General features: G+C 41.0%; 1 protein-coding gene across 1 annotated transcript; it reads right to left on the reverse strand.

Moving 5' to 3' along the window:
- Positions 1-463: 463 nt before the first annotated feature.
- On the reverse strand, positions 464-24,680 carry acat1 (acetyl-CoA acetyltransferase 1). Its single transcript, XM_078402477.1, has 12 exons — positions 24,528-24,680; positions 15,086-15,133; positions 13,765-13,882; positions 12,095-12,190; positions 11,806-11,906; positions 11,393-11,536; positions 9,536-9,686; positions 4,775-4,870; positions 3,773-3,886; positions 2,645-2,709; positions 1,771-1,928; positions 464-959 (listed from the first exon to the last, which is right to left on the reverse strand). Exons 1-12 carry the CDS (start codon positions 24,600-24,602, stop codon positions 839-841), a joined length of 1,287 nt encoding a protein of 428 aa, XP_078258603.1. The 5' UTR covers positions 24,603-24,680; the 3' UTR covers positions 464-838.

The raw sequence follows: 24,680 nt of genomic DNA on the forward strand, positions 1-24,680 counted from the left end.
ATTTTATGAAGTTTATGTCAGTTCTCATCCTTCACTTTTCTTTTATTCGTGGCCAAAGATCCCATTGCCCATTGCATTAATTTTACTTTTGATTGGATTGGAAAAAAGGTACAGGAACTAAGAAAATATGTTAGAATTACTTTCATTACAATTATCATTTAAACAAGAGCTACTGATTGGGTATGTTGACAAGTAACCACAAGCCAGGATGAGGTCAATTCTAAGAAAGTAGATAAAGGGATTTTAACATGGGTTAATTTGGATTTCATTTTGTGCAGAAATACCAGACACAATTCCATGCTCAAATTTACCCAAGGGACATGTCTACACCAAGTAACTGGGGAAATAAGGTTTTTTTTCCACCTGGATAAAAAGTGAGAAATTGCACTATTGTGTTTTTATTCCCCCACTTAAACATTTGTAAGACTTTGACTATACCAAGAAAATGTAACAATCACTTGGCTGTTTGCAAACAAATTTATTTATTAATACGAAGATTTTTACAATTAGGCCCAAATTGTTCAAAGTTAGTCTTAACATGTTATCTAGATGAATTGTAACCACTATCTGCTAAAAATGGTTAATTGTTTTTTAAATCAACCATATCCAATATAGTTTGGTTTCAAAATTACACAAGGCCACACTGATTTTATAGTGGAATACAATGACACAGATAGAATATTTAAAATACAGACAAAAATGTATTTTCCTGTTATTACCATGATTTACACAGTACCTCCATAAATCAGTAATATTTGCTGATCAGTAATATCATAAATCAGTAATATAATATAACTATAAGAATAGTTTTTGGATGACAAATAAGACAGTTGGTATCTTACAATCGTTGAATAATTATGGAAGAAGCACCACCACCTCCATTACAAATTCCAGCTAGGCCATACTCTCCCGGCTTTAGATTGTAAGCCATGTGCCCGACAATTCTTGCCCCAGACATCCTAAAATTAAGTGATCAGAATAAAAAATTAGAAAATTTCAGTATCACATGATCATTGTTCTTCTTAAACTTTCCCTTTTATTCCATTGCTCTGTGGATACTAACAGCACATCATTAACTGCAATTCCTTGGATAATGAACAGCTCAGTTGAACAATCAAAACTGGAGGCATGTCACCTTTGCTCTACTATTTACAGACTTTAGAATATAATTAAAGGTAATCCATTGAAAATCAATAAACCTTAAATGAGAATATAATTTTAAGAAAATGTTCTTAATGAGGCAAAATTCTGTATAAATCATTATTGGAATGTTCTGCGTAAGTAGCATTACAGAAGATTAAGCGGATATCTCTCCAAAAAGAACTGAATATTGTGTGTCGGGAAGCCATGGTCTTTTCCCATTACATGTCCAACAAATTCCATTATCCAGCATGTGATTGAAAAAAAGAGTTGGTTACTAAACAATTGGAAACCAGTTACTTACACGTTTATCTCATGATTAAATTAGCTAATCTGAAGAAATGGAAGAAATAATCACAAAGGAAGAAATCTCCAGAGCTTTTCCTAGAATTATCTATTGCTTTGTTGCCTTCAAAATTAGCTCCGTCTTTATGAGATGTTTCAAAGTGACAGTAATATACAAATGGGGTTGCATATATGTGACAAGGACTAGCAAGGTATTAGAACAACACCTGCTCTAGTTAAATGATCTGATCTACCCGGTCAAAGACATAGTGCCATTAATTTCCTCTTAAATTGTTATGAATTTTTATCCAAGTACATAAGTTACGCTTTGGAACTTCCACTTACCCAATGGGGTGGCCCAGAGATACTGCCCCACCATTGATATTAACTTTCTGAGGATCAATCTCCAACATTTTGATATTTGCCAGAACAACAATGCTAAAGGCTTCATTAACCTCCCACATCGCAATATCTTCTTTCCTAATGCCAGTTGTTTTCAGAAGCTGATTTGGAATAAAGCATTAGTTACACATTTTATCACTGTAATTCAGATCTTATTTGCACACAAAAACCAAGCTGGTTGAACAATCTATTAATCTTAAATCCTTCTTTATTAGCTGTTATTCACCCCCATGTTAAATACATTTGGCATTAATCCCAAGTCTTCTGCAGTCTTAACTACCAATACCCACTTTTGAGGATACAATGGACATTCTTGCACAGCTATAGAGTTATTATAGCTGCTGCTGGTTTTCTTAATTTATTATTGCTAGGGATAGAATGCCAATTTCTATTCAAACTTCACAGATTTCAGATTAGGAGTGAATTCACTATTCGACACCTTTTAAAAACATTGCAGTTCTAGTTTTCCCACTTAAAATTATATTTTATGTTTTATATGTTATGTATATTTTAGGAAATATCAATGATCTTGTTCTATAAAACACCGATTCTTTTAAAGTCTTTCTCAGAATGCTAACTCCTCCAATGTGAATTTTAATTATATTTTTGAGCCATCTAGTGGGTATTATGTAAGTATGTTTAAATTACAATGGGTGGGTGTCCATGTCAAGATTGGATAATTACAGCCAAAAGTAACTTCAATATCATCAAGTAGTTGGATTGCAATTGCTAGTCCACAGTAAAATCATATTCTCCCTGAATTAGTTCTGCTCCCTCTTCCACCCAAAGAAATGTGGATTGAAAAAAATATTTGTACCTTTGGAACAGCCAGAGCAGGAGCAATAGGAAAGTCAATTGGATCAACTGCAGCATCCCCAAATGCTGTATAATAATAAAATATATTTTAATACAAAAAAGCACCAAACACCGAAGGAACAAAGTTTGAAAAAAAATGATTAAGCAAAAAAAAATGTTGAAATGCTATAAACACTAATTTGGGCAATCTTCCTTGTAATGGTTTATTTCATTACAGAGTACCTGAAGTAAAGTAACTTGGGTGTATCAGCAATTTGGTGTAAACTTATCAACTATCCATTAGTGGGGGGTTTTTGTTTTCATTCACTCATTTGCAAAACAATGCAAAGTTTGCCATGAACCAGTCAATTGGGTAGTACTTTACATTCAAGCGTGTTTAATTGCCAATTTTGACTTTAAATGAAATTATTTTTGTGCTAAACGTACTTTAACCTGTAACTTAGTCTAATTTAATTAGTGAAGACTGATTTGGGGACACAGTTCCTTTTCTAACACTGAAATAAAAATGCTAGAAATACTCAGCAGATCAGGCAGTATTCTTGGAAGAGGGAAACTCAACAATGACTTGAAATGTTAGCCATTTCTCTCTACGGAATAATGCCTGACCATTGCATTTCTCAGCACTTCATTTTTACTTCAGACATCCAGCATATGTAGTTTAATGATTTTCAATTTCACTTACAATATTTAGATTGAAACTAGTGGAAATACTGCAGAAGCTTGATTTGTCCTTGCAATTCCTTGACATTTCATGGTCATTCGAATATCACTGTACCTTAATTAGTACACGTGACAATAAAAGACCTTGAAACTTTGATCTGATGAATTAGCACTGGAATTTCAAGACCATCCTCTCCCCTATCAAATTAAGAATTTTTAAAAGTGTAGGTACTTGATGTATTGTGCAGCTCCTAGTTTATAACTTGAGGTGCCAGCAAATGGTTGCAAGGTCTGATGCCAACCTAACTCTAGCATTCCCACTTCAAATCAAATGAATTCAGTTAGAACCTTAACAACCCATTATAAAACAGATTTTTTTTGCCCTGCAATATTGTAATCTAGGCACCCTGTAATGTCAATACTATAAATCAGCTGCTATAGTTTCTCATGACTAGGACAGTTTGCATACCTATAATTCGTGCCATTGGAGTAACATTTAGTCTTTTAGCAGCTTCTGTAGTCATTAACACCAAAGCAGCAGCTCCGTCATTTATGGTGCTTGCATTGGCAGCTGTAATTGTACCTGCGGGGAGGGGGGGAAAAACACCTTTAAAACTACTCTTAGTAGTTTTAAACACAATGCTGAATTCTTTGGCATTCCATTAAATCCAGCTTGAACTTAATGTTGTATTACTATTTGGTAGAAACCTTTTGATTCTCCCAGTATTTTCACTATTTTTCACAAACCTCTCCTGCCTGAGAAATGAATGTTAAAAAAAAATTCTGCTGGCTCATACGTTAATAAAGTTTCTAATCTAGCATGCAGAACAAATTGAGTTTATAGAGATTAAAATTTCACACGAGGATCGAAAATTTGTTTTGATGGCATCTTTCGCAAGTTTATTACAAGCTTATCACAGTGACAATATTGTACACTGGAAAAACAGCACAAATCAAAACAAAAAACTTGATTTTTTAATATGGTGACTAAGGCGCTCAAAACAAAGTCTTATTTTTTGAGTGATTACAAAACTGAAGAGGTAGGAGCAAAAATAGATTATACAATTATACCTAAACTAAAATCGCCATTTATATCAGTACTTTAGATATTTTGATGAAACCTGTTTAAAATTTACAGGCAATTTCAAAGAAATGTTGATTTGTGTCTCAAATCCACCAAGTATAGATTACTGAAATACGGTGATTTATTCAGGACACTAACAGGTCATTTTCCAGGCAAAGTTAAACAAATGCTAATGATCTTAGGAATAATGCACGCTAACCACACTATTGGCTGCAAATCTTCAAATGCATGAGAATCAAAATATTCTAATTCCAAATAAATAGCAAGGTTTTATTAAATTCTACAAATCTCCAAAATTATTTTTTTAAATCTTTAATGCTGAGGTAATTTAATGTGGTTGAGAGAATTTATTCTGGCAAATATTGCAAATCACTTGTGTGGACTTACCGTTTTCTTTCTGGAAGACAGGTTTGATTTTTGGAACTTTACTGAAGTCAACACGTTTGTACTCTTCATCTTCACTGATCACAAGATCTGGTTTACCTAAATCAAGAGCAGAATGATTCCATGTGTGAGTTCAAAATGTCATCCTTGTTTACATTATACAAAAGGAGATAAACAATAATTTTAAACTTATTCTAGCATAGATAATTTCATTTTCTTTTCAGAATCTACATCCAACAGAAATAGATAATTTTCCAGAAACATTAAGACTTTACACTTAAGATTGCCTTCATACATTGAACTAAGAAACATAGAAAATAGGTGCAGGAGGAGGCCATTTGACCCTTCGAGCCAGCATTAGTGATACATTTCCAATCTAAGGAAACAAGATTCACTTAAAAAAAAAATTAATACAAGCATACAGCTTTCTAACCCACTTTGTGAAAAGCCCAACAAGGAAGGGATTGAAAAGTAAAATAAGGGATACACCGGATGTCAATAATGTTACACTTTACGATAATAGAGAACAGGGTACAAAAAAACCTTAATAGATCAGATAAAATCTCTGGACTAACATTTATAATTGTGCATAGGAGAAACACAATCTGGTAAAGGAAAGAATTGAGTGAACGCTCATGAAATTCCAAGGATGAATACAGCACAGAAATAGGCCACTTGGACTAATCAGACTGGACTCCATACTGGTATTCATATTCCACTCCTTTAAATCCTTCAGCTCTACCCTCTATTCCCTTACTTATTTTCTTAACCAGATTTTCCTCAAGTGCATCTGAACTATTTTCACAGCCATTCCCTATGGCTGTGGTTCTCATCACTTTGGGGAAGCAAGTTTCTTCTAAATCCTCCACTGCATTTCTTGGTGACCATATTAACAGCCATTCAAAGGCACAAGCCAAGCACACGGGGTTAATTCAAGTAGAAACATACTTTATAACCACCAAAGCTCTGCATATTTTTACAGATCTCTAAAATTCGGTAACCCCTCATCTTTCTTAAAAAAATAAGTCCAGTCAATTCACTTTTTCTTGATATCTTTACATTTCTATAATCATTGTACTAAATGTTATCTGCGCTCCAAAATTTCTATATATAATACCAGAGCTGAATACACGACAAAGCCCACTCGTTTTAACTGTAACATCTCTACTTTTTAAAATTAAATCCCTCTTGAAATAAACCCGAGTGTTGGTCATTTGTTTTACTAACCTGTTATATCCCTTTGTAACTCTGCTCAAACTAGGCTTGCACCTTCAAAATATTCAGTGACATCTTTATTCTTCCTACCAACATGTTCCATCTTGTGACAAATTTTACTTGTCTGCTCTGCACATTAAAGATATCCCAAAATAGAGTAATGGGCAAGGAATTCAGAATCAATGCATTGCTGACTCTCGCTTTGCTGCAGAAAATATAATAAGGGTAGCTGTTTGCAGTGGAAGATGGGTAATAGTGTTCCACAATGCTATTGGTAACCACATTTACGTTAATTATCAAGACTCTGGAATCATAAATACATAGACGATACAAAATTGGAACAAATTATTTACCTGTCCCTTTACCTCCCCCCTCAACTCCATCCAAGGACCCAACAGTCTTTCCAGGTGAGGCAGAGGTTCACCTGCACCTCCTCCAGCCTCATCTATTGTATCCGCTGCTCTAGATGTCAACTTCTCTACATCGGCGAGACCAAACGCAGGCTCGGCGATCGTTTCGCTCAACACCTTCGCTCAGTCCGCCTTAACCAGCCTGATCTCCCGGTGGCTGAGCACTTCAACTCCCACTCCCAATCTGACCTTTCTGTCATGGGCCTCCTCCAGTGCCATAGTGAGGCCCACCGGAAATTGGAGAAAAAGCACCTCATATTTCGCTTGGGCAGCTTGCAGCCCAGCGGTATGAACATTGACTTCTCCAACTTTAGATAGTTCCTCTGTCCCTCTCTTCCCCTCCCCCGCCCCCTTCCCAGTTCTCCCACTGTCTTCCTGTCTCCACCTATATCCTTTCTTTGTCCCGCCCCCCTGACATCAGTCTGAAGAAGGGTCTCGACCTGAAACGTCACCCATTCCCTCTCTCCTAGATGCTGCCTGACCTGCTGAGTTACTCCAGCATTTTGTGATACCTTTGATTTATAGGAGCATGTAAATTTGCAAGGCGGGCAATTAGCAGATCTGTAATCCAACACTGATGAATCTTAGCAAGTAGACTGAAAGGTTACCAATCACCAGAAGTTTCAAGACGGATTAACAAAGCCACTAAACCTGCATAAACCAAGCACCACGGTTTAATTCAAGGAAAAAAACAGGATTGAAAAGTAGGGAATCTTAGAGGCACGAGAGATATATAAGGGCACTAAAGGTGCTGTTATTTACCAGAATGGCAGAAATTAGAGGATACACATATTAAACAAAAATGAATAGATTGGGTATCTTTGGAAATGGAAAGCAGACACGCAATCTTAGAGACCTTTAAAACAAAGCTGTGCTTTGATGCCATGTATGTAAGGCTACAGGGTAACTAGAAGCCATCAGTACAAGACAAACATCAGAAGTCCAAAAGGAATTTCAGAAGAAAGTACCCAGAGAGTGGTGAGAATATGGAACTAGCTAACACAAGGTGCATTTAAGACAAGGCTGACATGAAAATGTGCAACAACATAGGTTTTCACTGAAATATAAGAAGGCCCGAGTAGAGCATAAACGGTTTTGTGTGGATGGTTTTAACTGTGACATCTCTACTTTTTAAAATTCTATCCCTCTTGAAATAAACCCCAGTGTTTGGTCTTTTTTTAAAAACTAACCTGTTATATCCCTTTGTAACTGCTCAACTAGGTTTGTTTTTGCCATGTATCTGATGCAAGTGCTAATAGTTTATACTTTGGAAAATATCAACCACCCCATTCCCCAGAAATATATTATTTAAAGCCTACAACCTTCAAAGGAAATAATCAATATTTGATGCAAACAAGTGTAATAGGTAAGTTTTTTTGAAAGGGCGGCATGGGGTGGAGGATGTGGTTGGTATTCTGTTGTAAAAGATAAACATTTCATCACAGGAGAATGAATGCTAGGTCAGAAAACTTTATGATGTTCAAATGTGAAATTCTAGAAATGAATCTCCATTTATATTTTAGAAGTATGAAACTGATCTCTATAGCCAACAAATCCCATTTTATACAGCAAAATCATTCAATAGCATTGGAATATTGCTTTAATATGAATTAGCAAAACAAATCAGGTTGATTTGTTTAAAAGCAAGGCATTCAATTAAAGAAATAAGCAAGAGCCAACAATCAATTTCTCCTGCCCTCCTACTCTACGAATAGTGAATAAATCAATAAAGATTTCAGAATATCGTAAGACATGGAAAAATTGGTTAGTGAAAAATCAATAAAGATTTCAGAATATCGTAAGACATGGAAAAATTGGTTAGTGAAAAATCAAAATCACCCATCTATTTATCTATATATACTAAAACTAATTTGTTTGTTTGTTTGTTCCTGAACTACAGCCAAAACGGTACACGATAGCGCGACAATGTTAGGCCCACCTCACCGTTGTCCCTTTGGTGCTAATGGAAATTTCATTGAAATCGGTGTTATATTTTTCAAGTTATTCACATTTTAAAGTTTAAATCTATCTCCTTGGGAGGGGGGGGGGGTGGAGGGAGGATAGGTGGGGTTGAGGGGGATGGAGTGGGGAGGGAGGGGAAAGGGGGAGGGAGGGGGAGAAGGGTGCTGTACTGTAAGGAGTTTGTACGTTCTCCCCGTGACCTGCGTGGGTTTTCTCCGAGATCTTCGGTTTCCTCCCACACTCCAAAGACGTGCAGGTATGTAGGTTAATTTGACTGGGTAAATGTAAAAATTGTCCCTAGTGTGTGTAGGATAGTGTTAATGTACGGGGATCGCTGGGCGGCGCGGACTTGGTGGGCCGAAAAGGCCTGTTTCCGCGCTGTATATATATGATATGATGATGATATGATAAGGACAGGAGGAGAGGGTGCTGCACCAATGCAGGAGAGGTTTGGGCCCAACGGGTCCACTTGGTCTAGTATATTACTAAGACTCTCATCTTGTTTGTTTGATTGGTTATACCCAAAATACTGCCAAAACGGTACACGATAGCGCAACAATTTTAGACCCACCCTACTCACCATTCGCCTGCGGTCTCGATTGATCAAGTTTTTGTTCCATTTTAAAGGCAATTAACAATAAACTTTAATAACTGTGCTTCCCCCCCCCCCCTTTTCCTCTCCGCCCGGCCGGCAACGGGTCCATGGATCGTCAGTTGGGGGAAGGTTGCCGGGCCTGCAGGAGAGGTTTGTACCCAAAGGCTCCATGGCTCACTCTGGCCGCCCGGGGCTGGGGTATGGCTCCCTCTCCCCTTTCCTCTCCCCCCTCGCCAGCCCACGGCCCCGGGGAAGACTCCCCAGCTGGCAACAGGTCCACGGGTCTTCAGTTGGAGGAGGGTTGCCGGGCCCGCAGGAGAGGTTTGGACCCAACGGTCCAATTTAAAATTAAGACACTAAGCAGGTCAACAGCTATGTGGATCCAGTTAAAAAGATCTGTAATATTAAAAATGATTGGAAGATGCTTTGAGGGTTGGGATAGAAATCTGGAAATGCAGTTCACAAGGAAGAGTAGAAATGAAAGAAAATGAGATGTTGCAGCAGGGAGGGATGCAAGAGATAAAAGAGAACAAACTTATTTCAAACTATCAAAAGAGAAAGCAGCAAAAATACTTCAAATACCTCTCTGAGGAACACTGACTGAAACCACCTCTTGTGCCATGAGTTTTGAATCCCAAGATGCCTTGCTTCTAGTATATGAATTAATTGCATAAGTGTCTTGTTCTTCACGCGAAATCTTAAACTTCTTTGCAGTATTTTCAGCACAGTTCCCCTGCAATGAATCAGTATTTTAATAAATAAAATTTTGACAGGCTGGGACTCTGATCAGTTGGAAGTATAATGCATACACAGCAGAGGTTATTTTACTGAACAGCCCACAGGCCTCTATTTATATTCAACATGAGGCATCTTTGATTCCATTTCCTGTAATACTAATTCTTCCATTCTACTTAATACTCCTGTCATAGATTAATACAGCAGAAGTGTTGATTCATAAGTACTGCATTATAAATTGCTTTCCTTCTAGGTAGGTGTTAATTATTTGGCCAGATTTTCTGTGGTAGGCTCAAATGGCCAATTACTGTGCAAATTCAATATTGCATGCATGTCTTGGGCAATGGTCAAGTGTGGGACATTGTTTTCAAATAGCCAACGTTGGAGCAGTATACAGTTTAAAATTGCAAAATAAGTCGCTTCTTTAGAACAAGATATTAGACAATCCACAGTTTAAAAACCTGGTTCATTATTCATGATTTAGAACACAGATGCTGTCAAGGTTTCCTCCAGCATGTTATTTTTTGCTGAACTCTAACCAGCTGGCCACTTCCACATGTCAAATGCGGATTTATCCCCAAACAGCCTCTCCTTCTCCCAGTTCTGGCCTAATACTTGTGTACTTTAATACATTCATCCAAGGGCCAATTCTCTGAATGCATTCAAGAGAGAGCTAGATAGAGCTCTTAAGGATAGCGGAGTCAGGGGGTATGGGGAGAAGGCAGGAATGGGGTACTGATTGAGAATGATCAGCCATGATCACATTGAATGGCGGTACTGGCTCAAAGGGCCGAATGGCCTACTCCTGCACCTATTGTCTATTGTCCCCCCGACTCCCGCCCTACCCCTCCCGCCTCCCCCCCATACTCCCCTCCCCCCTTTCCCCCACTCCCACCCTCCCCTCCCCAACTTTTCCCCCCACCTCCACTCCCCATCCCCCTCCCCCACTCCCCTGCCCCCCTCCCCGCACCCCATCCCTTCTCAACATCAACGGGCCTCGCGCTACGCAGCAAGGTGAGCGGCGAGGGGAGGCCAGCGGCGAGGTGAGGCGAGCTCAGCGGCGAGACGAGGTCAGTGGCAAGGTGAGACAAGCTCAGCGGCGAGGCTAAGTCAGCGGCGAGGCAAGCTCAGTGGCGAGGCGAGCCCAGCAGCGAGGCGAGGCAAGCTCAGCGGCGAGGTGAGGCGAGGCCAGCGGCGTGAGGCGAGGTGGGGCGAGCGGCGAGGCACGTGTTTTGCGGAAAAATGTGAGGTGAAATTGGAGTGGTAGAAATGAAATAAGAAAGCGGAAACTTTCCGCCAAATTCGGAAGGGTTGTGAGGTCTGTAAATGCACCCCCTCTGAGACTCCAATTGCCTGATCAGGTTACTTTTCCAAGTACTGTTTCAGGAAAACCCTCTGGAAGCACTTAACAAATTCTACCCCTTCTAAACTGCTGACACTAAGGGAGTCTAGGTCAATATTAGAGAAGTTAAAATCACCCACCACAATAACGCTGTTTTTTACATTTTTCCATGACCTACCTGCACATTTGTTCATCAATTCTATATTTAAATCCTAGAACTCCCTAATCAACAGTATTGTGGAAGTATCTTTACCAGAGAAAGTATTACGGCTCCGTATGATGGCTTATCACTTTCTGAAGGGCACCATGAAAAATGTACAGAAACTACAAAGGAACATGTTAATAGGAAGAGTAACACTTGCCATATGAATTTTGTTGTAGACATCTGTTAATCCATCCTTTACAATTAGGTCCTCCAACTTTACACCTCCAAAAATTGGTGTTTCTCTACCCATTACATATGGTACATTAGACATGCTCTCCATTCCACCAGCAACCATTACGTCCTGTGTTGTAGCAAAAAAATATAGACATAGTACAAACTGAAATGTGGATTGACTAGGAAAGGTGCAGTTCATCGTGAATATATAAGCATGTTATGAAATTCTTTCAGCTATGTTACAACTTGTGCAATATAGCAATAGAAGTAATCTTACTTGGAAAATAGATATATTACAAACAATTACACACTTTAGAAATAAAATTTTCCATTAGCAGGAGGTAAGATCTCTTTTTAAAAAAAGAACATCTTCACCAATGTAGTAAACAAAATTACCTGATGTCCACACATTAGGCTTTGTGCTGCCAACATGATTGCTTTCATTCCAGATGCACAGACTTTGTTGACAGTTGTTGCAGGTGTGGAGACCGGTAAGCCTAAATCAAAAGATACAATGCCAAACTGTCAATCATCATTCACAAGAATTTGTGATTTAGAACTTAAGAATAACTTTTCTTTGCCACCAAATTACAAACATGACCATACAAGTGACAGATCTAACCCAACGCCACATGTCTGACCCACGTTTTTCTTCCAACTGACCATAAGAATTGCCGTTCCTTACCTGCACCTAGAGCAGATTGTCTGGCTGGCGCTTGCCCCTCACCTGCCTGTATAACATTGCCCATGTACACTTCTTTCACTTCTTCTGGAGGAATCCCTGTAAATTAAACCAATTTATTACTAACATGCACAAAACTCCTTCTTATAGTTTACGTGCCAATAAAAAAATGCAATAAGATTTGAACAGAAAAACTTTAATGTATCATTTTTTTACAGAAATATGATTAATCATAAATGCAATTTTACAGTAAACTTAACAGTTCAATGTGCAGTACTGCGTTAGGATACAATTTCAGCTCATGAAGTTTGATATCAGTATTAAATTGTTTTTTTAATCAAATCGAAAACATTTCAAAAAATGAAGGAAATATTCTATCAATTATTTAAACTGTTTAGATAGCTACTAGGTTTTCATGTAGACTGTTTTTCAATTTTACAGTACTTTCATTTGCTAATCAAATTGTGTGAAAGTCTGAAGGAAGCGAAGTACCTTTCACAAAAATATCAGCAGCATGACTCTAATGTATGTGAATTTGACAAATAAAGGGTACCATTTTACTACTGGTAATAGAACATCTGGACATTGAACTATGCCATTCACCTCACAAATGTATTCTGTTTAAATCCCTCTATTTTCATACTTAAATAAAATAGCATTTGATAAATAGTAGTTCAAGGGTAAATCTGAATCGAAAGTCATCTCACTGGATAGTGTACCTTTAACTACCCTTGCAACATTAAAGGGCTTGCAACTTTATAACTTCCAATTTTCGTCAATAAATGTATTTTCACTTTTATCCCACAGTTCCATTTGCGCAACTGAACATGAAGTAACATCTCCCTTAATGTCAGAAAAATGAAGGAGCTAGTCCTGGATTTCCGGTAGTGGGATTGGGTACATGGCCTGGTCTATACCGATGCTGCTGAAGTGGAGATTGCGGAGAGCTCTACGTTTCCAGGTGTAAATATCACCAATGTTTCGTCCTGGTCTAACCACATTGACACTACAACCAAAAAAGCACGTCCATGCCTCTATTTCCTCAGATGGCCAAGGAAATTTGGGATGTCTCCAATGACTCTTAACAATTTCTACAGATGCACCATAGAAAGCAACCTATCCAGGTGCATCACAGCTTGATGTGCCCACTGCACTGCCCGAGACTGCAAGAAGTCACAGAAAGTTGCGAATACAGCCCAGTCCATTATGCAAACCAGCCTCCTCACCCACCCTCCCATTAATTCCACCTACACTTCACAATGCCTCGAAAGCAGCCAAAATAATCAAGGACCACTCACATCCCGATCATTCCCTCCTCTCCCCTCTCATGTCAGGCCGAAGATACAAAAGCTTGAAAGCATGTCCAACAGATTTAAGAACAACTTTGTTCCCACCGTAATCAGACTTGAATGAACCACTCTTATGGTAGAGTTGAATTTTCCAATCTACCTCGTTGTCATCATTTTACTTTTTTAAATCTGCATTTTCGCTGTTGCTGTAACATTATATTCTGTACACCATTTATTTATTCTTTTGTACTACCTGGTGTGTTCATGTACAGCATCATTTGCCCGGTCAACATACAAAACGTTTTTTAAACTGTATCTCAGTACATGTGACAATTATAAACCAATGGCAATATTTTGAATTCAATAATGAATCAAAGACATTACCTGCTCTTTCAATGGCGGCTTTTATGGCAATTGAACCAAGCTGTGGAGCTGTTAATGAGGAAAGGCATCCCTTAAAAGAACCAATGGGAGTTCTTGCTGCACTTACAATGACAACCTCCTATGTTGGAAAAGAAAATTGAAATTCGGTGTTAATGTGGATGTTAAATTGAAATTAAGACTGTTAATTAGTTAGTCCTATGGTATTTTGTAATTTCAGAAGTAACTTTGTACACCAGTGTCTCAATAAATCACATGGAAAGGCAACATGCCACCGAACTGAGTGCAAATTGGAGAACTATTACACCGAAAGTTTCCAAAGCAAGTTAGTTGTTGAAGGGCAGAGTGTCTGGGAAATCGCATCTAAATTTGGGTGGGGACTTGGAGATTTCTTCTCATTATAATCATCGGTCCACATTTCTTCCGCTGCATTTTTCTGTGTCTATTTCTTCTATTCTCTTCCCCTCCTCATCCATCATTCTAAAGGCACTGTGGACATGAACTCCACTGTGTGGCAACTCCAAAAAAAAAGCAAGGAGCAAAATCATTCACCAAGCAAGACCTTTCATGACCCAATATTGACACTAAATTGGAAAGCATTTTTCTCAAATTCTTCTCCATCTTGGAGCTGCTGCATGCTCATTTCCTCAGATGCTCACTCCTACTATGTGATGGTAAGCAAGTTATCTCTTTAATAAAGAGGGCATTGCAGACAAAATCTGCCTGCAGACTAGTGTCAAATATGTTTCTCAATCTTTCCAGATGCAATCCTGCAGCTGATCTCCAACAAGCTTCATACTGACTGAAGCTCATCAACAGAACTAGTAGAAAACTGCTTTACTTGCATCATCTCCACTTCAAGAAGTTACCCCATCTTCAGTGGCATTCAGTGGCCACATTTGAGGGGTGAGCTCCACGTCATTGCTGATTCAACCACTGATGTATGAGACAATAAGCCTCACACTGAACATCAAACCAAAGGACCTCTAATGGTCACGAGGAAGCCATGCAACACTTCCTCGTGACAATAACGTCCCATCGCAAGTAGCTGAAAAATGTGGTCCTCTTTCCATATTGAGAATCACTTTGTAATCAGCAGATATACATAAACCAGTGACAAATCTGGAAAGAATGAATAAGAAGGGCCTATTTCCCCAAGAAAGGAGGTCAATATTTAGATTTCTCCTAATAAAACATAGACATTGAAAATGTCAACCTATGTTTGGCTTCACTTTTAATGTAGTCATTGTGTGATGCAGAATGCTGTGAAATATTTTGATCATAAATGAATCACAGATTAAAATGTTTAAAAAAATGTACTTACATTTAATGTGGTGCCTGATGAATATTCCCTGTGTTTACATTTTGAAAGCTTGGATAAAGAAAAAACAGCAATAAAACACTCTTAGTTCTAACTATATCATGAACAATGTTATAGCTGGATTGCGCATCCAATAATGCACCCATACACGGTATCTAATGAATGATTAATTTCTTATAGACAAATGATTTAGTGCATACCAATTTTCCCTTATAGAAAATGACCAGAACATTCCTAAGACCATTTCCGACTCATCATATTACTCAGACCAATGATAAGATGTCAAAAGTCAGACAATTGAAGAAACCTGATTATTAAAAAATATTTAGACAATCATTGGAAATAGAATTTACGTTACTTCAGATATACAGTGTGGAAACAGGCACTTCAGCCCACCAAGTCCACACTGACCAGCGATCACCCCGTACAGTAGCACTATCCTATACACTAGGGACAATTTACCGAAGCCAATTGACCTACAAACTTGTATGTCTTTAGAATGTGGGAGGAAACCGGAGCACTCGGAGAAACCCAAGCAGAAAACCCACAGGGAGAAGGTACAAACTTCATGCAGACAGCACTCGTAGTCAGGATTGAACCCGGGTCTCAGGCGCTGTAAGGCTGCACCACTGTGCCACCCTATTGAACTCATATTAGTTAACCAAGGTCTCAACTCGGGTCGGGTCTGAAGAAGGGTCTCGACTCGAAACATCACCCATTCCTTCTCTCCAGAGATGCTGCCTGTCCCGCTGAGTTACTCCAGCATTTAGTGTCCATTTTCAGTCTGAAGTATGTGTTGTCCGAGTGGTCCAGTGCAGAATGCAGAGTAAGATTGCATCTGCTGTTGATTGGTTATGGTGGCAGACAAATTAGAGAGGATCCAGGTCCTTATCAAGGCAGGAGTGCTATGATTCACAACAAACTTCTCAAACCATTTCATCACTATGGATGTGAATGCCACCGGTCAGTCAGTGGAAATAGACAATAGACTATAGACAATAGGTGCAGGAGTAGGCCATTCAGCCCTTCGAGCCAGCACCGCCATTCAATGCGATCATGGCTGATCACTCTCAATCAGTACCCCGTTCCTGCCTTCTCCCCATACCCCCTCACTCCGCTATCTTTAAGAGCTCTATCCAGCTCTCTCTTGAAAGCATGCAACGAACTGGCCTCCACTGCCTTCTGAGGCAGAGAATTCCACACCTTCACCACTCTCTGACTGAAAAAGTTGTTCCTCATCTCCGTTCTAAATGGCCTACCCCTTATTCTTAAACTGTGGCCCCTTGTTCTGGACTCCCCCAACATTGGGAACATGTTTCCTGCCTCTAATGTGTCCAATCCCCTAATTATCTTATATGTTTCAATAAGATCCCCCCTCATCCTTCTAAATTCCAGTGTATACAAGCCCAATCGCTCCAGCCTTTCAACATACGACAGTCCCGCCATTCCGGGAATTAACCTAGTGAACCTATGCTGCACGCCCTCCATAGCAAGAATATCCTTCCTCAAATTTGGAGACCAAAACTGCACACAGTACTCCAGGTGCGGTCTCACCAGGGCCCGGTACAACTGTAGAAGGACCTCTTTGCTCCTATACTCAACTCCTCTTGTTATGAAGGCCAACATTCCATTGGCTTTCTTCACTGCCTGCTGTACCTGCATGCTTCCTTTCATTGACTGATGCACTAGGACACCCAGATCTCGTTGAACTCCCCCTCCTCCTAACTTGACACCATTCAGATAATAATCTGCCTTTCTATTCTTACTTCCAAAGTGAATAACCTCACACTTATCTACATTAAACTGCATCTGCCATGTATCCGCCCACTCACACAACCTGTCCAAGTCACCCTGCAGCCTTATTGCATCTTCCTCACAATTCACACTACCCCCCAGCTTAGTATCATCTGCAAATTTGCTAATGGTACTTTTAATCCCTTCGTCTAAGTCATTAATGTATATCGTAAATAGCTGGGGTCCCAGCACCGAACCTTGCGGTACCCCACTGGTCACTGCCTGCCATTCCGAAAGGGACCCATTTATCCCCACTCTTTGCTTTCTGTCTGTCAACCAATTTTCTATCCATGTCAGTACCCTACCCCCAATACCATGTGCCCTAATTTTGCCCACTAATCTCCTATGTGGGACCTTGTCGAAGGCTTTCTGAAAGTCGAGGTACACCACATCCACTGACTCTCCCCTGTCAATTTTCCTAGTTACATCCTCAAAAAATTCCAGTAGATTTGTCAAGCATGATTTCCCCTTCGTAAATCCATGCTGACTCGGAATGATCCTGTTACAGCAATTTCGTCTTTTATAATTGACCCCAGCATCTTCCCCACCACTGATGTCAGACTAACTGGTCTATAATTACCCGTTTTCTCTCTCCCTCCTTTCTTAAAAAGTGGGATAACATTTGCTATCCTCCAATCCACAGGAACTGATCCTGAATCTATAGAACATTGAAAAATGATCTCCAATGCTTCCACTATTTCTAGAGCCACCTCCTTAAGTACCCTGGGATGCAGACCATCAGACCCTGGGGATTTATCAGCCTTCAGTCCCATCAGTCTACCCAAAACCATTTCTTGCCTAATGTGGATTTCCTTCAGTTCCTCCATCACCCTAGGTTCTCCGGCCCCTAGAACATTTGGGAGATTGTGTGTATCTTCCTCAGTGAAGACAGATCCAAAGTAACGGTTTAACTCGTCTGCCATTTCTTTGTTCCCCATAATAAATTCCCCTGCTTCTGTCTTCAAGGGACCCACATTTGCCTTGACTATTTTTTTCCTCTTCACGTACCTAAAAAAACTTTTGCTATCCTCCTTTATATTATTGGCTAGTTTACCCTCGTGCCTCATCTTTTCTCCCCGTATTGCCTTTTTAGTTAACTTTTGTTGCTCTTTAAAAGAGTCCCAATCCTCTGTCTTCCCACTCTTCTTTGCTATGTTATACTTCCTCTCCTTAATTTTTATGCTGTCCCTGACTTCCCTTGTCAGCCACAGGTGTCTCTTACTCCCCTTAGAGTCTTTCCACCTCTTTGGTTGTGATCACTGCCTCCTAATGGCTCTTTTACCTCTAGTCCCCTTATCAGATCAGGATCATTACACAACACTAAATCCAGAATTGTCTTCTCCCTGGTAGGCTCCAGTACAAGCTGTTCTAAGAATCCATCTCGAAGGCACTCTACAAACTCTCTTTCCTGGGGTCCATTTCCAACCTGATTTTCCCAGTCTACCTGCATGTTGAAATCTCCCATAACCACCGTAGTATTACATTTTTGACACGCCAATTTTATCTCCTGATTCAACTTGCACCCTATGTCGAGGTTACTGTTTGGGGGCCTATAGATAACTCCCATTAGGGTCTTTTTACCTTTACAATTTCTCATTTCTATCCATACTGATTCAACATCTCCTGATTCTATGTCACCCCTTGCAAGGGAATGAATATCATTCCTTACCATCAGAGCAACCCCACCCCCTCTGCCCACCTGTCTGTCTTTTCTATACGTTGTGTACCCCTGAATATTTAGTTCCCAGCCCTGGTCCTCTTGTAGCCATGTCTCAGTGATCCCTACAACATCATACTTGCCCATGACTAACTGAGCCTCAAGCTCATCCACTTTATTTTTTATACTACGCGCATTTAAGTACAACACTTTAACTTCTGTATTTACCTCCCCTTTCACATCGGTCACAATTGGCCCTGCCCTTAATTTCTTTTCCCCTCTAGAACTTCTGTTCCCATTCTTCCGAGAGTCTTTTGCAATATCTCCTGTATTCCCTTTTACCTCATCTTCATATTCACAATTTGTTAACCCCTCCCCCCCACTACTTAGTTTAAAGCCACAGGTGTCACACTAGCAAACCTGCCTGCCAGAATGTTTGTCCCCCTGCTGTTAAGATGTAACCCGTCCCTTTTGTACAAGTCACCCCTAGCCCAGAAGAGATCCCAGTGGTCCAGAAATCTAAATCCCTGCTCTCTGCACCAGCCCCTCAGCCATAAATTCATACCCTCTATCTCTCTGTTCCTGGCCTCACCAGCACGAGGTACCGGTAGCAGTCCAGAGATAACCACCTTCGACGTCCTACTTCTCAGTGTTTTTCCCAACTCTCTAAACTCCCGCTGTAGCACCTCCTTCCTCTTCCGCCCGACGTCATTCGTGCCCACGTGCACAACGACTTCAGGTTGATCGCCTTCCCTCACTAGGATTTTCTGAAGCCGGTCCGTGATGTGTTGAACCCTGGCACCAGGGAGGCAACAGACCATCCTCAAGTCCCTCCTGCTGCCACAGAATCTTCTGTCCGTCCCTCAGACGATGGAGTCACCGACCACTACGGCTCTTCCTGACTTCGGTCTCCCGTCGAGTATCCTTGCCAACAGGTCCGCCACTCGGACTGGAAACGTCTTCTGCCCCGACAGTTCCCAAAAGGGTATACCTATTTGCAATAGGCACAGCCACTGGGGTCCCCTGTAGTCCTCGTCCACTCCCCCCTGAAACAGTCTCCCACCTTCGCTCAACCTGGACCCTTGGCGTGACAGCCTCACAATAGGTCCTGTCGAGGAAACTCTCGCATTCCCGGATGGCCCTGAGGTCATCCAACTGCCTCTCCAACTCCACCACACGTCCCTTCAGGAGCTGCACCTGGACACAGTTCTTGCAGGTGTAGCTCCCAGAAGCTCCAGCGACGTCCCTGTCTTCCCACATCCTGCAGGAAACACACTGCACCAACTTTTCCGCCATTACCTTGTGTCCATAAACAGTTCTGGCTTAAAACAATTGTAACCTCCTCACCTCAGCCTCCTCGCCGAAGACTCGCAGCCAAAGACTCGCACTTTTCTCACTGGGCACTTCCCTCACTGGGCTGCACCCTTTTGCAAGTCTTGCTTATATCACCAATTAAATTGCCTGATTGTCCAATTTACCTGACTTCTCACTTAAATTAACACTTACTTTTCTTCTCAGCCAACGGGAGTCCTTGCTCTGCTCCCGGACTTTTCAAACTGACTACTAGCGTCCTCTTGCCGCTCTTTTTAAACTGCCTTTTCCACTGTAATTAACACTTACTTTTCCTCTCAGCCAACGGGCGTCCTTGCTCTGCTCCCAGCACCCCATCTTGCTCTTCTTGACCATCTGTATTTTGGTGTCCTTTTTAAGCAAGTGGGGACCTCAGACCGTAGTAGTTAGAAGTTGAATATGTCCCAGAAGATTCTAGCCGGTTAGTCCATGCAGGTTTTAAGAACAAAGCCAGATATACCATCAGGGCCGGACATTCACGCTCGAGACAGATCTGATGTTGGTTCCGGAGACCGAGATCAAAGGTGTCACGTCTCCGCCTCTGATGTGGAATAATGACGCAGACACAATATTTATAGGATACATTCCTTAGTCTCTATGATTATTATCTCTGCCGACCGCAGCCTCCATCCGACCTTCAAGTCAGCTGATACAAAGGTCAAGATATTTGCATATCATTATGACTCATCGTCACGACATCCCTCCTTTACCAGACTTAAACTTTAAATTAGTATGTGTTCTTTCTAATATACTTTCCAATTAAATTCTTACAAAGCATATTTATGCTTCTTTGTGTCTTCATTTGTGCTCCAATAACTCACAAAACAAATGCATTACAACCACAAAACAAATGCATTACAAACTGTCTTTTTTTTCCACAATTAATCAATTCTTTATCCTTAAAAATTATTATATTGGCTTTATTAGCCAAGTACACCATGGCCTATGAAATACTAACAAATACTTGTACAAATACAACACAAATTATTATTTTTTTCTTAATACAAATAATAACTTGTAAGCTTCCTTTGCCTCTAAACAAATGTCATATCCATCTGTATAATTATTAAGCAAAACTACAATCTATAGCACAAAATCGTCGTATTGGTTTCACGGTTTGGCTTACCAGCTGGTGCAGGAGCATCAAAGCCTGTTGAATCTACCAAGGTGTTGTCAACCAGCCGCTATCTCTGCTCATGCTGCCTCTGGAACTGGTCACCACCTCAGAAATGCTGGTTGGCTCAGGAACACCTTAGGGATGTTGTCTGGCCCCTCTGAATCGGTAGCTCTCGGTGGACTTTGGGCACCCTCGATTCGAGTGTCTCTCGACATGTACTTTTTGACACTCGATACATTCCTTTTGTAGATAACATCTTCTGGAGACTTGACTGTCACCCTGCTGCCGCTCCTCGATACAACATTGTATGGCTGGCAATGGTAAGGAGTGTCCATCTTACCGCCATCATCTCGCCTCACAAGCACGTCATCACCAGGCATTATTTCTGAGTGCTTGGCTCCTCGTTTCAAGTCGGCATACCATTTTGCGGCAACTTTCTTTTCGGCATCACGGTCTCTCAGCTCCTGGTCTTCCGTGATCTCTTGCACTTCTGGCATTTTAGTGCGAATTTTCCTTCCAAACAAGGTTTCTGCTGGGCTTTTCCCTGTCGTTGAGCGAGTAGTCGCCCGATATACAGCTACGTATGGCTAGCAGTGCCTTCTTCCAGTTTTTCCCTTCGGCATTGGCGATTTGTATCCTCTTCTCTATGGACTGGTTTTGTCTCTCTACTTCTCCGTTAGGTTGTGGCCATTTAGGAGTCACCTTGTGATGATGGATGCCTGTGATGCTCATGTACTCAGCAAACGTCTCAGAAACAAAATGTGGCCCATTGTCATAGTACAATGTAATAGGCAACCCATGTCTGGCGAAAATCTCTGCTAATGCCTGTACAGTCATTGCTGTAGTTGACTTCATCACCACATTCTTGTAGTGCCTGCTATAGTAGTCTACCACTAACATAATTGATTCACCTGTTGGAAGTGGTCCAAGAAAGTCAACAGCTATGTCAACCCATGGTCTTGTTGGCAACTTTGTACTTCTAATTGGTTCTGGTGGGTTGCTCCTGTTTGTGATTTGGCATCCGTGGCAGTTCTTGACGAATTTTTCAGTATCTCTCTCATAACCTGGCCACTACACTTGGCCTCAAATTCCTCCAGCCAAGCGTTCCACTTCACGCTGACGGTACTCGCATCACCTGTCAGATCGAAATGTGAAACTCCGCGAAGTGCTAAGAAATCAGTTCCAGCGACTGCCATTATGAACTTTTTCTAACCTTTTTCCAGTACGTAGCCACGGATTTAGAATCCAAAATGTCCAAAATCCAAAATATCCTCCTCGCCCATGTCACATCTCCACCTCTGATGTGGAATAATGATGCAGACACAATATTTATAGGATACATTCCTTAGTCTCTATGTTTATTATCTCTGCCGACCGCAGCCTCCAACCTTGGCGTACACGGCGCACACACCATCCGACCTTCAAGTCAGCTGATACAAAGGTCAGGATATTTGCATATCATTATCATGACTCATCGTCATGACAAAAGGGTCACATCAAGGTTCTCACTTTCGATGCGAGCATAAAAAACATTAAGCTCCTCAGGGATTGATGCATCGCTGTCACTTGAGCAAAACGATTGTTTGACAAGCAAAACATAAACAAGACTTCTGGTGCAGAAGTAATTTCTGTTGATGTTCAAAAGCTTGAGAGGAACTTAAGACACATAAGTACAACTCCATTATCCACAGCTGGAAGATACTTTAATTGTGCCATCTTGACAAAAGGAAGAAAAACTCATTACAATAATTGGAAAGAATCACCCCACTGCGTACCACTGGGAAAATCATTGCCAGGTTCTTCCTTAATCTCTTTCTTCAACTGCTCCTTGAATTCCATCCGTGGAATCGCACTGCAGTTGTTCTCTGCATGATTGACAATAGACAATAGGTGCAGGAGGAGACCATTCGGTCCCTCGAGCCAGCACCACCATTCAATGTGATCATGGCTGATCATTCTCAATCAGTACCCCGTTCCTTCTCCCCATACCCCCTGACTCCGCTGACCTTAAGAGCTCTATCTAGCTCTCTCTTGAATGCATTCAATGAATTGGCCTCCACTGCATTCTGAGGCAGTGAATTCCACAGATTTACAACTCTCTGACTGAAAATGATTTTCCTCATCTCCGTTCTAAATGGCCTACCCCTTGTTCTCAAACTGTGGCCCCTGGTTCTGGACTCCCCCAACATTGGGAACATGTTTCCTCCCTCTAACGTGTCCAACCCCTTAATAATCTTATTTTTCGATAAGATCCCCTCTCATCCTTCTAAATTCCAGTGTATACAAGCCTAGTCGCTCCAGTCTTTCAACATACGAGTCCCGCCATTCCTGGAATTAACCTAGTAAACCTACGCTGCACGCCCTCAATAGCAAGAATATCCTTCCTCAAATTTGGAGACCAAAACTGCACACAGTACTCCAGGTGCGGTCTCACTAGGGTCCTATACAACTGCAGAAGGACCTCTTTGCTCCTATATTTAACTCCTCTTGTTATGAAGGCCAACATTCCATTGGCTTTCTTCACTGCCTGCTGTACCTGCATGCTTCCTTTCAGTGACTGATGCACTCGACACCCAGAAAGACTAATTCAAACGTTTCCAACCATCTTAAAAAGTCAACTGAACTTCGTTCTCGTTGTTTACATCATGAATTTACTGTTTATTTAACCCAATAATTAACTGATCTACTAATACAATACTGGACAAGTCTCTATTGACTCCATCTATAGTCCATGTTGCTTCGGAAAAGCAGCCAACATAATCAAGCATCTTTTTCACCCGTCATTCCATGTTCATAGGGCACAATATATAACAGCTTGAAAGCACATACCACCCCACTGGTGAACAGCTTCTCTACCTCTGTTATCAGACAACTGAATGATCCTCCCATAAGCTTGGGCGTAGCACCGATCTTCCGACCTACCTCATTGCAGATATTGGACTTTTTCCTCTGGAACTGCGACTGTAACTAACAGTTACTGTAACAATACTGTAAAACTATATTCTGCACATTGCCATTTTTTCTCCTTGGACTACTCGTTGCAGGTTGGTTGGGAGGGAATTGCCTGATTTATACCGAAGATAGACACAAAATGTTGGAGTAACTCAGTGGCTCAGGCAGCATCTCTGGAGAAAAGGAATAGGTGACGTTTCGGGTCAAGATCCTTCTTCAGACTGATAGAGGCTGGGAGCCTGGTACTTGTGTATGAATTAACTGTACTTATGCATAGTACGTTCTGATTTAATTGGATGGAACTCAAATAAGTTTATCACTGTACCTCAGTACACGTAACAATAAACCAACAACAAGTCTCACATTAAGGGAACACTCTTCTAGAGTTAATTGTTGGTATATTTGCATGTTAATACATTTGTTACATGCATTATATATCTTTTCTCAGGGCGCTGAAGCTTCTATGGCTTTTCTGACCCACCGGTGTTAGGAGAGCTACACATCATCGGCGGCCCAGTCAACCACCGACGTCCCACCTTCATCATTAGTCACCTTCCAGCCAACGGATTACCCACCTGGAGCCCCCACGGCACGCTGCAACCCTGCTGACCTCGTCTTGTTGCGAGCAGAAACAAGCGAGCTGCCGCCATTGTCAACCGCAGGCAACCAGCTTCACCTTGAGCCGAGGCGCCTCCCCCGGGCGGGCAGGTGGGCGGGCGCCAGCCAGG

The sequence above is a fragment of the Rhinoraja longicauda genome, chromosome 7 (assembly GCF_053455715.1).
Source record: "Rhinoraja longicauda isolate Sanriku21f chromosome 7, sRhiLon1.1, whole genome shotgun sequence".
Lineage (NCBI taxonomy): Eukaryota > Metazoa > Chordata > Chondrichthyes > Rajiformes > Arhynchobatidae > Rhinoraja > Rhinoraja longicauda.

What these genes read in the sequence shown, in the direction of transcription:
- acat1 (XM_078402477.1), bottom strand. Translation starts at nt 24,602, where the DNA reads ATGGCGGCAGCTCGCTTGTTTCTGCTCGCAACAAGACGAGGTCAGCAG. An exon ending in GCCTAATGTGTGGACATCAG is followed by an intron (nt 11,537 to 11,805) that starts GTAATTTTGTTT and finishes GCTACAACACAG; the next exon opens with GACGTAATGGTTGCTGGTGG. An exon ending in AGTCAGTGTTCCTCAGAGAG is followed by an intron (nt 4,871 to 9,535) that starts GTATTTGAAGTA and finishes CTCTTGATTTAG; the next exon opens with GTAAACCAGATCTTGTGATC.